The sequence below is a fragment of the Schistocerca gregaria genome, unplaced genomic scaffold (assembly GCF_023897955.1).
Source record: "Schistocerca gregaria isolate iqSchGreg1 unplaced genomic scaffold, iqSchGreg1.2 ptg000180l, whole genome shotgun sequence".
NCBI classification, from domain to species: domain Eukaryota; kingdom Metazoa; phylum Arthropoda; class Insecta; order Orthoptera; family Acrididae; genus Schistocerca; species Schistocerca gregaria.
The window spans coordinates 11,872,128-11,888,385 of NW_026061730.1; the positions used below are offsets into that span (position 1 = coordinate 11,872,128).

Sequence of the window (16,258 nt, forward strand, 5' to 3'; positions counted from 1 at the left end):
AAAACAGCAGGTAAATGCTTTCCCTGAAGCACCTCGTTCGTCATTCGGGTAAACATGTCACCAATCAGTGGCCAGTATCGTTTATAAAATTCAACAGGCAAACCATCCGGTCCCGGCGATTTCCTCAGAGGAGATTTGCAGATGATTCTGTGGATATCTTCGTTAGTACGCTCAACGAGAAGGTCTTCGTTTTCCTCGTCCGAGACCTGTGGAGCTATGTAACTAAGGAACTCATCGAAGGACTCTTCACATACCGGGTTGGCAGTGTATAGGTCTTCGTAATATTTGTGCACTGCATGGACGATGTCTCTCTGAGTCGTGAGTGTCTCGCCAGTTTCAGACTGAAGTCCATCAATGAAGGTGCGTCTCCTGTTTCTTTCGTGCTTCAGTAGATGGTACAAGGAAGCATGTTCATCCTCCACGACTGTCTTAGCCTTGGATTTTAATTTCAGACCCTCCATCTGCTGTCTTTTAAGACTGAGCAATTTGGCCTTAGTTTGCTTGATATCTGCCAGACGGACGTTGGAAGTGTTTGCCTGCTCATATAAATTTCGCAGCATGGTATAATAAAATTCTATGGAATTTTTCAAGTCTTTCGATCGTTGTACACTATACTGGATGAGAACTTTTCTCAGTTTAGGCTTTGCCCTGTTGCACCACCAGTCTAGTAATGAGACGTGTCTATCTGCAGAGCGGAGGCACAATGCCCACGCTTCTGTCAAACTTTCTTCTAATCCGTCGTCCTGCATCAGTGACGTATTAAGGTGCCATGAACTTCTAAAACGGCGAGTGGGTTGCGCAGTAAGGTTGATGGAAGCTAGCACGGAGCTATGATCAGAAAAGTAAACTGGAATCGTCTCTGCTTTAATGAAGGAGCTAACTAGACTTTGCGATATGTAGAGTCTGTCGATCCTGCTACGTGAGTGAGGACCTAGGAATGTAAATGCCACAAATGTGGGATACATTATTTCCCAAGCATCTTTAAGCTGTAAAACAGTGACGAAACGCTTCAGTTCGTTGCAGGTATTAAAATTCGGAACCTGGTCTTTCTTATTTATCACACAATTAAAATCACCGCCTATTATAAGATCTTTTGGGTTTTTCCGTAATAAATAAATGATTTCTTGTTTATAAAACTGTGCTCTTTCCATTCTATTGGATGTGCCAGAAGGGGCATACAGATTGATAAGGGTAGAACCAAAGACTTTTATACCTATCGCTCTGCCGGAGTCCAACCTCTCGATATCCGAGACAGGAATCCCCTCCCTGACTAAAATTGCTGTACCGACGTTGGTGTCAAGTGAGACATTTAAAATCGCCAAATATCCAGGCACTGTAAGATTAGTCAGCACTACTTCCTGTAGGAAAGCAATGTCCGTCCCTGACTCATATAAATAATCCTTGAGCGCTGTAACTTTAGTCACGGATGTAATCCTGTTAATATTGATAGTCGTAATTGTATATGCCTGGGACATTTAGTTTGCATAAAAAGTAAATAAGTGATTAAAAAGATAACAAAATATTAATAAAAAAAAGAGATGTGCAGCTCCTAGAAGGGAGAAACGACTCTGCTGAAACAAACATCTAAAAGAATAGTCAGTATTTGAAGCTCGGTAAACACTTCATCTGGTTCCTCTGAAATATGACTAAGACAGTAGTACAATTAGAAGTGAAACTGGTTCAACAAAATCCTTTTTTTTGTTTTTCATCTTACAGCCTCATTTTGGTGCAGGATTCCGAACATCTCGGGTTTTAGTTTTACCGAGGGGCTTTGCATCACTAATGTCACTTGAAGGTACCTCCTTAGGTCTTTCCGTGATGATTTCATACAAGACGTTCTTGGCCGTCGCTTCCTCTTGTGCTGGTTGTTGTTTGCTTTGGTTACGGGAAGCTTTGAGATTAGGTTGCGTTTTGAGTCGGCGTCTTCGGACATCTTGGTTCAACGCGCCGTCATTCGGATTGTCTATCTTTACCACCGTTGTGACCGAAGCTGCCTCAACAGCGTCCTTTTTACGAGTGCCATTTCCTTGTTCTTCCGTCACTAGCTCCAGAGCACTGACTGAGTCGGCGGTTTGTGGGTCTGTAAATTCTAAAGTTGGGTTCCGCTCCGTCACCTCTTGTGCTTCGGAGTGCGCCTCTTCCGTCTCCGCGACAATCGTTACTGCGTCCCCTCCGTGGACCGTTTGTACCTGTTCAGCCGCCGACAGCGGCCGGGTTGCCTTAGCGGCTGTCGTCACGTCAATACATGTACTGTTTGTTTCCTCGAGCACATCCGCATTACACTGCTTCTGCTTGCGGGTGGAAGGCGAATTACGGGCGGACTCGCCGTCCGAGCCGTCATCGGTCGTTTCCAACGGTCGCTTCTTATTCTGGAGATCGCAATCGGGAACAGAAGGGTGTGATGTAACGACGCTCAGGGGAGGGAACTCCGTAGTAGTTATGGCGGGCACTGCAGAAGTACATGCACCACTGTCGTTAACCGAAAGAAGGGAAGTGCTATTTGGTAAGACATCGCTGAGGGTCAGTTTTTGACGCTGTGTTAGATTGTTCCGAAGAACAAAAACACGGCGCGGACAATCTTGTCGGAAATGACCTGTCTCATTGCAAATATTGCACGTGCGCTCCTGACCAGAATACACAACATGTGCTTTATGGCCTGCAACGGATATATGGGACGGAATGTTGGCTTTCACCTCCATTTCAACGGATCTAATGCCATTAAAACATTGTATCTTGTATAGCTTCGACCATCTTTCGTTATAGATAGATTTAACTTCGCCATATTTAGATAGAGCGTCCTTGATCAACTGATTATCAATTTCAATTGGAACATTCAAAATCCCGACATTGGTGTACATGATATCAGCTTTTCGTACAGAGACATTACTTTTTGAACCGTCTCGATGAACAAATTCGACGGAATTACCCCATTTTGCAAGCAACTTATCGACTGTCACTGAGTTCAGAAATTTAACAAAAACACAGTATTTTTCAGCATCTAATTGCGTGGTATGAACAGAGTCAGAATTTATACCGATTACCTCAGTCAGCCAATCGTGGATTTCCAGCGCAGTGGGTTGGACCGGCCGTGTTTCTTTCTCGAACGAGAAGACTAAAGTATTCTTCCTGACGGTGTCAGACATGGTCGTCGGTTCCGACGAAATTCCGGCAACAACCGAAATTGCGGCGAAGCACGAGACGTGGAACGGACGAAAGCACTATAAAAACACTTATCAGAGACACCACTCAAAAAATAACAGCGAAAATGTACAGCTAACTTCACGTAAACACCAAACACCGGCGATAGCGCTAACGTACGCGGAGTAAACAACAAGCACGTCCGACCGCGGCGACGGCTAAAGCCAGAATGACGCCAACTGAGCTACAGCTACACACACGACCAAGCCTGGCTATTCTCCATTCTTTGCGACTCTGATGTGCACGGACACGATGGTTGGTTGGTTTGTAGCGGCGAAGGTACCAGAATACAAAGGCGCGGACACGTTCATATACACAAGAGTTCCAAGTAGTTTCGATGCTCTGGTATTACGAATGCAAATTCCGTCTGTTTTGAACGTCTTAAATTGAAAGGGCGGTCACAAATTGGTCCATTTCACTCCTTGTCCACAATCACACAGCACCTGAGGTAACAAGCACATCTCGAGCCCCATTGTGCTCTCCATTGTTTATGCCAACTCAGTGCCTCGCTCTTTGCTACTGTGTAAAACTCTTGTCGTCCAACTGCAAAACACTGGGACACAGCAAGTTTCCGCGTCCCCATTGCACTGATCGTACTACGAAACGCTCCCCAAACTTGGCAGTCACCCATGCAGATGACTTTTCCGACTTTACACGACGCTCACGCTAGTGACAGCCTTATTTATAGTTCGACGTCGCGCCAAAGCGAATGAGCACATTTCGCCTACTGCTTAGGCCGCTCTTCTAGTGTGGCTGCTCTGTGTCTGCAGGCAGCGAGGGGCTGCAAGCTTCCTGTGTTCGCACCTATATCACCTGTGCTTCCTTGTCAGAGACAGACTATCGCAAAACATACAACTCACTCCATGAATTGATTGCTACGGCATCTGTTATCAGCAGTCACAACCAGCAACACCAGTAGCAGCCGACTGCACGCAAAGAATGGGAACGTGCAGTGGGATTTACGTGAAATCGGCGCAATTGTGGATGCTAATCGTTCGCTTGTATCTGCCTACACACCTCTGCCGGTTGGGAATTATTCCACTTGCATGGCAAGGTGCGCATGTAGGTGTGTTAAAAATTCTGGAGGCGCTGGGTATCGATACCAGTACCCCTCGCACACTAAGCGAGCGCTCTACCATCTGAGCTACGCCCACCCCCCCGATAACTAGTAGTGCTACATACAGTCATATCAACGTCACAGACCCTCGCACTCCCATTATTCCGCCGACAAACACTACTCTCTATGAATCAGTGAGGGTGTCTTTCAGGTTTCGTGCATTCTGTATCGAATCGTAGTTGGCCACAATGAAAGTGGCACGCATAACGTCGAAAATAGAGTTCAGACACCGCTCTGAGTAAGACGAACGTGTTGTCCACCTCTAGACTTCAATGACGTTAAGCCGTGATACCTAAGACAGGTCTGCACTCGATAACAGCCGGTCCCCACACTTACATCTTGCTCTCCTTATGACAGTATACATCATATCAGTCTGTGACGCTGGTTTTGAAACTTCTTGCGTGCGTTTATGTTCGCCGCCACCAACACTTACCATGCACTGACCACAAAACATGGAGGAGCCGGGGCTTGAACCCGAGACCGTTCACACGCTAAGCGAACGATCTGCCAACTGAGCTACAACTACACACACGACCAAGCCTGGCTATTCTCCATTCTTTGCGACTCTGATGTGCACGGACACGATGGTTGGTTGGTTTGTAGCGGCGAAGGTACCAGAATACAAAGGCGCGGACACGTTCATATACACAAGAGTTCCAAGTAGTTTCGATGCTCTGGTATTACGAATGCAAATTCCGTCTGTTTTGAACGTCTTAAATTGAAAGGGCGGTCACAAATTGGTCCATTTCACTCCTTGTCCACAATCACACAGCACCTGAGGTAACAAGCACATCTCGAGCCCTATTGTGCTCTCCATTGTTCATGCCAACTCAGTGCCTCGCTCTTTGCTACTGTGTAAAACTCTTGTCGTCCAACTGCAAAACACTGGGACACAACAAGTTTCCGCGTCCCCATTGCACTGATCGTACTACGAAACGCTCCCCAAACTTGGCAATCACCCATGCAGATGACTTTTCCAACTTTACACGACGCTCACGCAACGCTCACGCTAGTGACAGCCTTATTTATAGTTCGACGTCGCGCCAAAGCGAATGAGCACATTTCGCCTACGGCTTAGGCCGCTCTTCTAGTGTGGCTGCTCTGTGTCTGCAGGCAGCGAGGGGCTGCAAGCTTCCTGTGTTCGCACCTATATCACCTGTGCTTCCTTGTCAGAGACAGACTATCGCAAAACATACAACTCACTCCATGAATTGATTGCTACGGCATCTGTTATCAGCAGTCACAACCAGCAACACCAGTAGCAGCCGACTGCACGCAAAGAATGGGAACGTGCAGTGGGATTTACGTGAAATCGGCGCAATTGTGGATGCTAATCGTTCGCTTGTATCTGCCTACACACCTCTGCCGGTTGGGAATTATTCCACTTGCATGGCAAGGTGCGCATGTAGGTGTGTTAAAAATTCTGGAGGCGCTGGGTATCGATCCCAGTACCTCTCGCACACTAAGCGAGCGCTCTACCATCTGAGCTACGCCCACCCCCCCAATAACTAGTAGTGCTACATACAGTCATATCAACGTCACAGACCCTCGCACTCCCATTATTCCGCAGACAAACACTACTCTCTATGAATCAGTGAGGGTGTCTTTCAGGTTTCGTGCATTCTGTATCGAATCGTAGTTGGCCACAATGAAAGTGGCACGCATAACGTCGAAAATAGAGTTCAGACACCGCTCTGAGTAAGACGAACGTGTTGTCCACCTCTAGACTTCAATGACGTTAAGCCGTGATACCTAAGACAGGTCTGCACTCGATAACAGCCGGTCCCCACACTTACATCTTGCTCTCCTTATGACAGTATACATCATACCAGTCTGTAACGCTGGTTTTGCAACTTCTTGCGTGCGTTTATTTTCGCCGCGACCAACACTTACCATGCACTGACCACAAAACATGGAGGAGCCGGGGCTTGAACCCGAGACCGTTCACACGCTAAGCGAACGATCTGCCAACTTTTTTTTTTTTTTTTTTTTTATAGCTCCCAGAGGGAATCTGATTTCAAGTCAGACGCCTTAACCACTTTTTTTTTTTTTTTAATAGTCCGACGCCTTATCCATTTTTTTTTTCATCATTTTTTTTATATAAGCAGCATGAGGCAGGCGGAGGCAAAGCGGGCAGGGGTCAAAATCTCGAGGCCTGGCCGCGATGTCTCCACCCAGTCCTGTTGCTGAGGCGTGTCTTTATCATAGGTTTCAATAAGAAATTTTACATCTTGTGTATACGTAGATATATGCTGTTTTGCCTTCGAAATCCTGAACCAAAAGATGCTTCATTTGAAACAAAAAATTTATGTCATGCCGAGGCAATAGAGATTTAAGTTTATAGCTTTAGTGTTTTTTTTTTTTTTTTTTTTTTTCTCATCTACTGCTTCTCGGCAACCTAGCATACTTCTTTGTAATACATAATAAAGTTGTAGGAAGTAGTGGACCCTGAACCTGTATATTATTTTTTTAATTTCTGTTTAGTTTTTTTATTGTTATTATTATTATTTTTGTTTGTTTGTTATTTTTTTTATTGTAAAAGAAAAATCGTCATGGAATGTGAAGAAGGAATTTTATGTTAAGGCACTAATTCCATAGCCTCCTTTCCTTCTTGAGATTAATAATAATAATAAAAAAGTGTGTTCCCTTCCATGGAAACAAATGAGACTTCCTTCTCAGTCATAAAATGAATGTATAAGAAAACAATTTATCTTTAACCCTGCGATACTGGCTTTCGGCTTCGGCTTCTTCTGTGCAATAAACAAAATAGCCTTCTTTGCCAGCAGAGGATAAGTGATTGTAATATGAAACTGTAAAATTGTACTTCTCCCCAATTGTTTTTGTTTAAGCGTCGTTTCGCTTAAATAAACGATTTTTGTTTATCTCGTTGGCTTGTCAACCAATGCCCAGTCGCTCGAATACAATTTTAAGCATATTGCCGTAGTTTTTCTTGTGGTCTTTATATTTCAGGGCGTTATAAAAAGCACACTTCAAGTACATGTAAAAATCAGTGGAATTGTCATTTCCCAGGTGATTAATTACGTAATTCACATAGTGTCCCATTAACCAATGGACCGAGTTGTTTTTTGCTGCTGGAAAATAGCAAGTCTGAGGCCTGAGGAATGTAACAGGGGGAAAATTTTCCACCGAAGATCTCGTAAGAAAAGCCAGTTGTTCCCTAATCCAATTACAGAGTTGTAGATTGCCACCGCACGTGAATCTGTGCACTAACGTGTCGATCAATTTACATTTGAGACATAGGTTCGTGTCGCTAACGCCGATTGCATGTAACCTTTCATTGGTGCTTACGGTCTCATTCACTGTTTTATACCACGCTGACTTGACGTCCGATGGTAGACCACGCATATTAATATTTTTCCATATGGCGTCCCAATCAGTGTGTGGGTATTTACTTTCCAATTTGTTTCTCCCCTCCATTTTCTTTCGATGGCACAGAATATCGCGGGCCGTGATCCGTCGTGAGTTGATGATGACACCGCCGAGATAGCTGAATTCCACAAAATATACACGAACGTACTGGAGCCGGTTATTTATTTTTTGCACATTCACCGGCGCCTGTAAACTGGCAGGCCTGACAACTTCAAATAATTTAGTTGTAATGCTATCAGCGTGGTCGCTAAGGATAGTGGCGGTCCTTTTTATAAAAAGCGCAGACGCCTTATTTCTGATGTCAACTAACCCCAAACCTCCATTCCTGGGATCTAAGGTCGCAGTTTTTGCGTCGACTCTGAATATATCCCCTCTCCAAAGATAGCTGGCAATGGTAGACATTATCTTTTTTCCAATCATTTTCGGTAGTGGGAAGATCTGTGCTATAAAGTAACTCCTGGAGAGAATGCAGTGGTTAATGAAAATCACCCTCTGAACTTGGTTCATGTTACGGTGGAGGTTTTCCCTTGTTGTTCCAAGAAGTTGTCCCGACGTATTTCTCCAATTGATAGCTGCCATTTTTAACGGACAAGGTGTCAGTGTTATTCCTAGTGCTTTGCATTGGGTGACCATTGTGGCCCAGGCTAAGGTGGTATGTTGAAAACCCCGCAGGTTTAGTGGTTTGCTTTTGTTTGCGTTGACACCTGCTCCGGAGACTCTACAGTACTTTTTAATTAGCGTTTCCAATTTCAAAATGTCGTCGGGATTTCGCAGGACGACTCCGACATCATCGGCATAGGCGTTTATGACTGTTCGGTGACCAGATAATGTGATGCCAGTTAGAGTGGCATGAACACTGCGGAGGAAAGGTTCTAATGAAAGCACGAATAGGAACATGGAAAGGGGGCTTCCTTGAGGAACGCCGCGCCTGATCTGAATCTGCTTTGTCCTCTGGCAGTTAACTGATATACAAGCGCTGATGCCTGTTGCAACATTTCTGATCACACTTACGACTCGCTCATTAAAACCTATTTTGTTCAGTGTGGCACTAAGGAATCTATGATCCACACGATCAAATGCTTTCTGGAAGTCAATAAACATGATAGCACATTTTATGGTGGTCACAGCAGTGATTGCAATTATATCTCTATATTCAGCTATGCTTTTGAAAATGCTCTTGGTAGGCACACAGGACTGGTATGGACTTACTATCTTTTTGGCCAACTGTGAGAGTCTGTTGTTTAAAATTCTGCCGATGATTTTATAATCGGAGTTTAACAGGGAGATAGGACGAAAGTTGTTGAGGTTTCTTTTTGCAGCATTTTTTGGGATTAGTACTATTGTGCTCTCTTTAAAAACAGCAGGTAAATGCTTTCCCTGAAGCACCTCGTTCGTCATTCGGGTAAACATGTCACCAATCAGTGGCCAGTATCGTTTATAAAATTCAACAGGCAAACCATCCGGTCCCGGCGATTTCCTCAGAGGAGATTTGCAGATGATTCTGTGGATATCTTCGTTAGTACGCTCAACGAGAAGGTCTTCGTTTTCCTCGTCCGAGACCTGTGGAGCTATTTAACTAAGGAACTCATCGAAGGACTCTTCACATACCGGGTTGGCAGTGTATAGGTCTTCGTAATATTTGTGCACTGCATGGACGATGTCTCTCTGAGTCGTGAGTGTCTCGCCAGTTTCAGACTGAAGTCCATCAATGAAGGTGCGTCTCCTGTTTCTTTCGTGCTTCAGTAGATGGTACAAGGAAGCATGTTCATCCTCCACGACTGTCTTAGCCTTGGATTTTAATTTCAGACCCTCCATCTGCTGTCTTTTAAGACTGAGCAATTTGGCCTTAGTTTGCTTGATATCTGCCAGACGGACGTTGGAAGTGTTTGCCTGCTCATATAAATTTCGCAGCATGGTATAATAAAATTCTATGGAATTTTTCAAGTCTTTCGATCGTTGTACACTATACTGGATGAGAACTTTTCTCAGTTTAGGCTTTGCCCTGTTGCACCACCAGTCTAGTAATGAGACGTGTCTATCTGCAGAGCGGAGGCACAATGCCCACGCTTCTGTCAAACTTTCTTCTAATCCGTCGTCCTGCATCAGTGACGTATTAAGGTGCCATGAACTTCTAAAACGGCGAGTGGGTTGCGCAGTAAGGTTGATGGAAGCTAGCACGGAGCTATGATCAGAAAAGTAAACTGGAATCGTCTCTGCTTTAATGAAGGAGCTAACTAGACTTTGCGATATGTAGAGTCTGTCGATCCTGCTACGTGAGTGAGGACCTAGGAATGTAAATGCCACAAATGTGGGATACATTATTTCCCAAGCATCTTTAAGCTGTAAAACAGTGACGAAACGCTTTAGTTCGTTGCAGGTATTAAAATTCGGAACCTGGTCTTTCTTATTTATCACACAATTAAAATCACCGCCTATTATAAGATCTTTTGGGTTTTTCCGTAATAAATAAATGATTTCTTGTTTATAAAACTGTGCTCTTTCCATTCTATTGGATGTGCCAGAAGGGGCATACAGATTGATAAGGGTAGAACCAAAGACTTTTATACCTATCGCTCTGCCGGAGTCCAACCTCTCGATATCCGAGACAGGAATCCCCTCCCTGACTAAAATTGCTGTACCGACGTTGGTGTCAAGTGAGACATTTAAAATCGCCAAATATCCAGGCACTGTAAGATTAGTCAGCACTACTTCCTGTAGGAAAGCAATGTCCGTCCCTGACTCATATAAATAATCCTTGAGCGCTGTAACTTTAGTCACGGATGTAATCCTGTTAATATTGATAGTCGTAATTGTATATGCCTGGGACATTTAGTTTGCATAAAAAGTAAATAAGTGATTAAAAAGATAACAAAATATTAATAAAGAAAAAGAGATGTGCAGCTCCTAGAAGGGAGAAACGACTCTGCTGAAACAAACATCTAAAAGAATAGTCAGTATTTGAAGCTCGGTAAACACTTCATCTGGTTCCTCTGAAATATGACTAAGACAGTAGTACAATTAGAAGTGAAACTGGTTCAACAAAATCCTTTTTTTTGTTTTTCATCTTACAGCCTCATTTTGGTGCAGGATTCCGAACATCTCGGGTTTTAGTTTTACCGAGGGGCTTTGCATCACTAATGTCACTTGAAGGTACCTCCTTAGGTCTTTCCGTGATGATTTCATACAAGACGTTCTTGGCCGTCGCTTCCTCTTGTGCTGGTTGTTGTTTGCTTTGGTTACGGGAAGCTTTGAGATTAGGTTGCGTTTTGAGTCGGCGTCTTCGGACATCTTGGTTCAACGCGCCGTCATTCGGATTGTCTATCTTTACCACCGTTGTGACCGAAGCTGCCTCAACAGCGTCCTTTTTACGAGTGCCATTTCCTTGTTCTTCCGTCACTAGCTCCAGAGCACTGACTGAGTCGGCGGTTTGTGGGTCTGTAAATTCTAAAGTTGGGTTCCGCTCCGTCACCTCTTGTGCTTCGGAGTGCGCCTCTTCCGTCTCCGCGACAATCGTTACTGCGTCCCCTCCGTGGACCGTTTGTACCTGTTCAGCCGCCGACAGCGGCCGGGTTGCCTTAGCGGCTGTCGTCACGTCAATACATGTACTGTTTGTTTCCTCGAGCACATCCGCATTACACTGCTTCTGCTTGCGGGTGGAAGGCGAATTACGGGCGGACTCGCCGTCCGAGCCGTCATCGGTCATTTCCAACGGTCGCTTCTTATTCTGGAGATCGCAATCGGGAACAGAAGGGTGTGATGTAACGACGCTCAGGGGAGGGAACTCCGTAGTAGTTATGGCGGGCACTGCAGAAGTACATGCACCACTGTCGTTAACCGAAAGAAGGGAAGTGCTATTTGGTAAGACTTCGCTGAGGGTCAGTTTTTGACGCTGTGTTAGATTGTTCCGAAGAACAAAAACACGGCGCGGACAATCTTGTCGGAAATGACCTGTCTCATTGCAAATATTGCACGTGCGCTCCTGACCAGAATACACAACATGTGCTTTATGGCCTGCAACGGATATATGGGACGGAATGTTGGCTTTCACCTCCATTTCAACGGATCTAATGCCATTAAAACATTGTATCTTGTATAGCTTCGACCATCTTTCGTTATAGATAGATTTAACTTCGCCATATTTAGATAGAGCGTCCTTGATCAACTGATTATCAATTTCAATTGGAACATTCAAAATCCCGACATTGGTGTACATGATATCAGCTTTTCGTACAGAGACATTACTTTTTGAACCGTCTCGATGAACAAATTCGACGGAATTACCCCATTTTGCAAGCAACTTATCGACTGTCACTGAGTTCAGAAATTTAACAAAAACACAGTATTTTTCAGCATCTAATTGCGTGGTATGAACAGAGTCAGAATTTATACCGATTACCTCAGTCAGCCAATCGTGGATTTCCAGCGCAGTGGGTTGGACCGGCCGTGTTTCTTTCTCGAACGAGAAGACTAAAGTATTCTTCCTGACGGTGTCAGACATGGTCGTCGGTTCCGACGAAATTCCGGCAACAACCGAAATTGCGGCGAAGCACGAGACGTGGAACGGACGAAAGCACTATAAAAACACTTATCAGAGACACCACTCAAAAAATAACAGCGAAAATGTACAGCTAACTTCACGTAAACACCAAACACCGGCGATAGCGCTAACGTACGCGGAGTAAACAACAAGCACGTCCGACCGCGGCGACGGCTAAAGCCAGAATGACGCCAACTGAGCTACAGCTACACACACGACCAAGCCTGGCTATTCTCCATTCTTTGCGACTCTGATGTGCACGGACACGATGGTTGGTTGGTTTGTAGCGGCGAAGGTACCAGAATACAAAGGCGCGGACACGTTCATATACACAAGAGTTCCAAGTAGTTTCGATGCTCTGGTATTACGAATGCAAATTCCGTCTGTTTTGAACGTCTTAAATTGAAAGGGCGGTCACAAATTGGTCCATTTCACTCCTTGTCCACAATCACACAGCACCTGAGGTAACAAGCACATCTCGAGCCCCATTGTGCTCTCCATTGTTCATGCCAACTCAGTGCCTCGCTCTTTGCTACTGTGTAAAACTCTTGTCGTCCAACTGCAAAACACTGGGACACAACAAGTTTCCGCGTCCCCATTCCACTGATCGTACTACGAAACGCTCCCCAAACTTGGCAATCACCCATGCAGATGACTTTTCCGACTTTACACGACGCTCACGCAACGCTCACGCTAGTGACAGCCTTATTTATAGTTCGACGTCGCGCCAAAGCGAATGAGCACATTTCGCCTACGGCTTAGGCCGCTCTTCTAGTGTGGCTGCTCTGTGTCTGCAGGCAGCGAGGGGCTGCAAGCTTCCTGTGTTCGCACCTATATCACCTGTGCTTCCTTGTCAGAGACAGACTATCGCAAAACATACAACTCACTCCATGAATTGATTGCTACGGCATCTGTTATCAGCAGTCACAACCAGCAACACCAGTAGCAGCCGACTGCACGCAAAGAATGGGAACGTGCAGTGGGATTTACGTGAAATCGGCGCAATTGTGGATGCTAATCGTTATCTTGTATCTGCCTACACACCTCTGCCGGTTGGGAATTATTCCACTTGCATGGCAAGGTGCGCATGTAGGTGTGTTAAAAATTCTGGAGGCGCTGGGTATCGATCCCAGTACCTCTCGCACACTAAGCGAGCGCTCTACCATCTGAGCTACGCGCACCCCCCGATAACTAGTAGTGCTACATACAGTCATATCAACGTCACAGACCCTCGCACTCCCATTATTCCGCAGACAAACACTACTCTCTATGAATCAGTGAGGGTGTCTTTCAGGTTTCGTGCATTCTGTATCGAATCGTAGTTGGCCACAATGAAAGTGGCACGCATAACGTCGAAAATAGAGTTCAGACACCGCTCTGAGTAAGACGAACGTGTTGTCCACCTCTAGACTTCAATGACGTTAAGCCGTGATACCTAAGACAGGTCTGCACTCGATAACAGCCGGTCCCCACACTTACATCTTGCTCTCCTTATGACAGTATACATCATATCAGTCTGTGACGCTGGTTTTGCAACTTCTTGCGTGCGTTTATGTTCGCCGCGACCAACACTTACCATGCACTGACCACAAAACATGGAGGAGCCGGGGCTTGAACCCGAGACCGTTCACACGCTAAGCGAACGATCTGCCAACTGAGCTACATCTACACACACGACCAAGCCTGGCTATTCTCCATTCTTTGCGACTCTGATGTGCACGGACACGATGGTTGGTTGGTTTGTAGCGGCGAAGGTACCAGAATACAAAGGCGCGGACACGTTCATATACACAAGAGTTCCAAGTAGTTTCGATGCTCTGGTATTACGAATGCAAATTCCGTCTGTTTTGAACGTCTTAAATTGAAAGGGCGGTCACAAATTGGTCCATTTCACTCCTTGTCCACAATCACACAGCACCTGAGGTAACAAGCACATCTCGAGCCCTATTGTGCTCTCCATTGTTCATGCCAACTCAGTGCCTCGCTCTTTGCTACTGTGTAAAACTCTTGTCGTCCAACTGCAAAACACTGGGACACAACAAGTTTCCGCGTCCCCATTGCACTGATCGTACTACGAAACGCTCCCCAAACTTGGCAATCACCCATGCAGATGACTTTTCCGACTTTACACGACGCTCACGCTAGTGACAGCCTTATTTATAGTTCGACGTCGCGCCAAAGCGAATGAGCACATTTCGCCTACGGCTTAGGCCGCTCTTCTAGTGTGGCTGCTCTGTGTCTGCAGGCAGCGAGGGGCTGCAAGCTTCCTGTGTTCGCACCTATATCACCTGTGCTTCCTTGTCAGAGACAGACTATCGCAAAACATACAACTCACTCCATGAATTGATTGCTACGGCATCTGTTATCAGCAGTCACAACCAGCAACACCAGTAGCAGCCGACTGCACGCAAAGAATGGGAACGTGCAGTGGGATTTACGTGAAATCGGTGCAATTGTGGATGCTAATCGTTCGCTTGTATCTGCCTACACACCTCTGCCGGTTGGGAATTATTCCTCTTGCATGGCAAGGTGCGCATGTAGGTGTGTTAAAAATTCTGGAGGCGCTGGGTATCGATCCCAGTACCTCTCGCACACTAAGCGAGCGCTCTACCATCTGAGCTACGCCCACCCCCCCGATAACTAGTAGTGCTACATACAGTCATATCAACGTCACAGACCCTCGCACTCCCATTATTCCGCAGACAAACACTACTCTCTATGAATCAGTGAGGGTGTCTTTCAGGTTTCGTGCATTCTGTATCGAATCGTAGTTGGCCACAATGAAAGTGGCACGCATAACGTCGAAAATAGAGTTCAGACACCGCTCTGAGTAAGACGAACGTGTTGTCCACCTCTAGACTTGAATGACGTTAAGCCGTGATACCTAAGACAGGTCTGCACTCGATAACAGCCGGTCCCCACACTTACATCTTGCTCTCCTTATGACAGTATACATCATATCAGTCTGTGACGCTGGTTTTGAAACTTCTTGCGTGCGTTTATGTTCGCCGCCACCAACACTTACCATGCACTGACCACAAAACATGGAGGAGCCGGGGCTTGAACCCGAGACCGTTCACACGCTAAGCGAACGATCTGCCAACTGAGCTACAGCTACACACACGACCAAGCCTGGCTATTCTCCATTCTTTGCGACTCTGATGTGCACGGACACGATGGTTGGTTGGTTTGTAGCGGCGAAGGTACCAGAATACAAAGGCGCGGACACGTTCATATACACAAGAGTTCCAAGTAGTTTCGATGCTCTGGTATTACGAATGCAAATTCCGTCTGTTTTGAACGTCTTAAATTGAAAGGGCGGTCACAAATTGGTCCATTTCACTCCTTGTCCACAATCACACAGCACCTGAGGTAACAAGCACATCTCGAGCCCTATTGTGCTCTCCATTGTTCATGCCAACTCAGTGCTTCGCTCTTTGCTACTGTGTAAAACTCTTGTCGTCCAACTGCAAAACACTGGGACACAACAAGTTTCCGCGTCCCCATTGCACTGATCGTACTACGAAACGCTCCCCAAACTTGGCAATCACCCATGCAGATGACTTTTCCGACTTTACACGACGCTCACGCTAGTGACAGCCTTATTTATAGTTCGACGTCGCGCCAAAGCGAATGAGCACATTTCGCCTACGGCTTAGGCCGCTCTTCTAGTGTGGCTGCTCTGTGTCTGCAGGCAGCGAGGGGCTGCAAGCTTCCTGTGTTCGCACCTATATCACCTGTGCTTCCTTGTCAGAGACAGACTATCGCAAAACATACAACTCACTCCATGAATTGATTGCTACGGCATCTGTTATCAGCAGTCACAACCAGCAACACCAGTAGCAGCCGACTGCACGCAAAGAATGGGAACGTGCAGTGGGATTTACGTGAAATCGGCGCAATTGTGGATGCTAATCGTTATCTTGTATCTGCCTACACACCTCTGCCGGTTGGGAATTATTCCACTTGCATGGCAAGGTGCGCATGTAGGTGTGTTAAAAATTCTGGAGGCGCTG

The 16,258-nt window shown here is 45.7% G+C and overlaps 1 protein-coding gene and 2 non-coding genes across 3 annotated transcripts in view; all 3 read right to left on the reverse strand.

The window, feature by feature from the left end:
- LOC126302899 (uncharacterized) overlaps positions 1 to 11,408 on the reverse strand; it is a 65,333-nt gene extending 53,925 nt beyond the window's left edge. Inside the window, exons 1-2 of the mRNA XM_049991754.1 lie at positions 10,823 to 11,408; positions 1,763 to 2,449 (exon numbers count right to left, since the gene is read on the reverse strand). Coding sequence (XP_049847711.1) covers positions 1,763 to 2,449; positions 10,823 to 11,408 — 1,273 coding nt within the window. The remainder of the gene's footprint in view (positions 1 to 1,762; positions 2,450 to 10,822) is intronic.
- Positions 5,740 to 5,813, reverse strand: Trnat-agu (transfer RNA threonine (anticodon AGU)). Its single transcript has one exon. It is a non-coding gene; the product is annotated as a tRNA-Thr (tRNA).
- Positions 11,409 to 14,798: 3,390 nt separating the features above from the next.
- On the reverse strand, positions 14,799 to 14,872 carry Trnat-agu (transfer RNA threonine (anticodon AGU)). Its single transcript has one exon. It is a non-coding gene; the product is annotated as a tRNA-Thr (tRNA).
- Between the last annotated feature and the right edge of the window lie 1,386 nt (positions 14,873 to 16,258).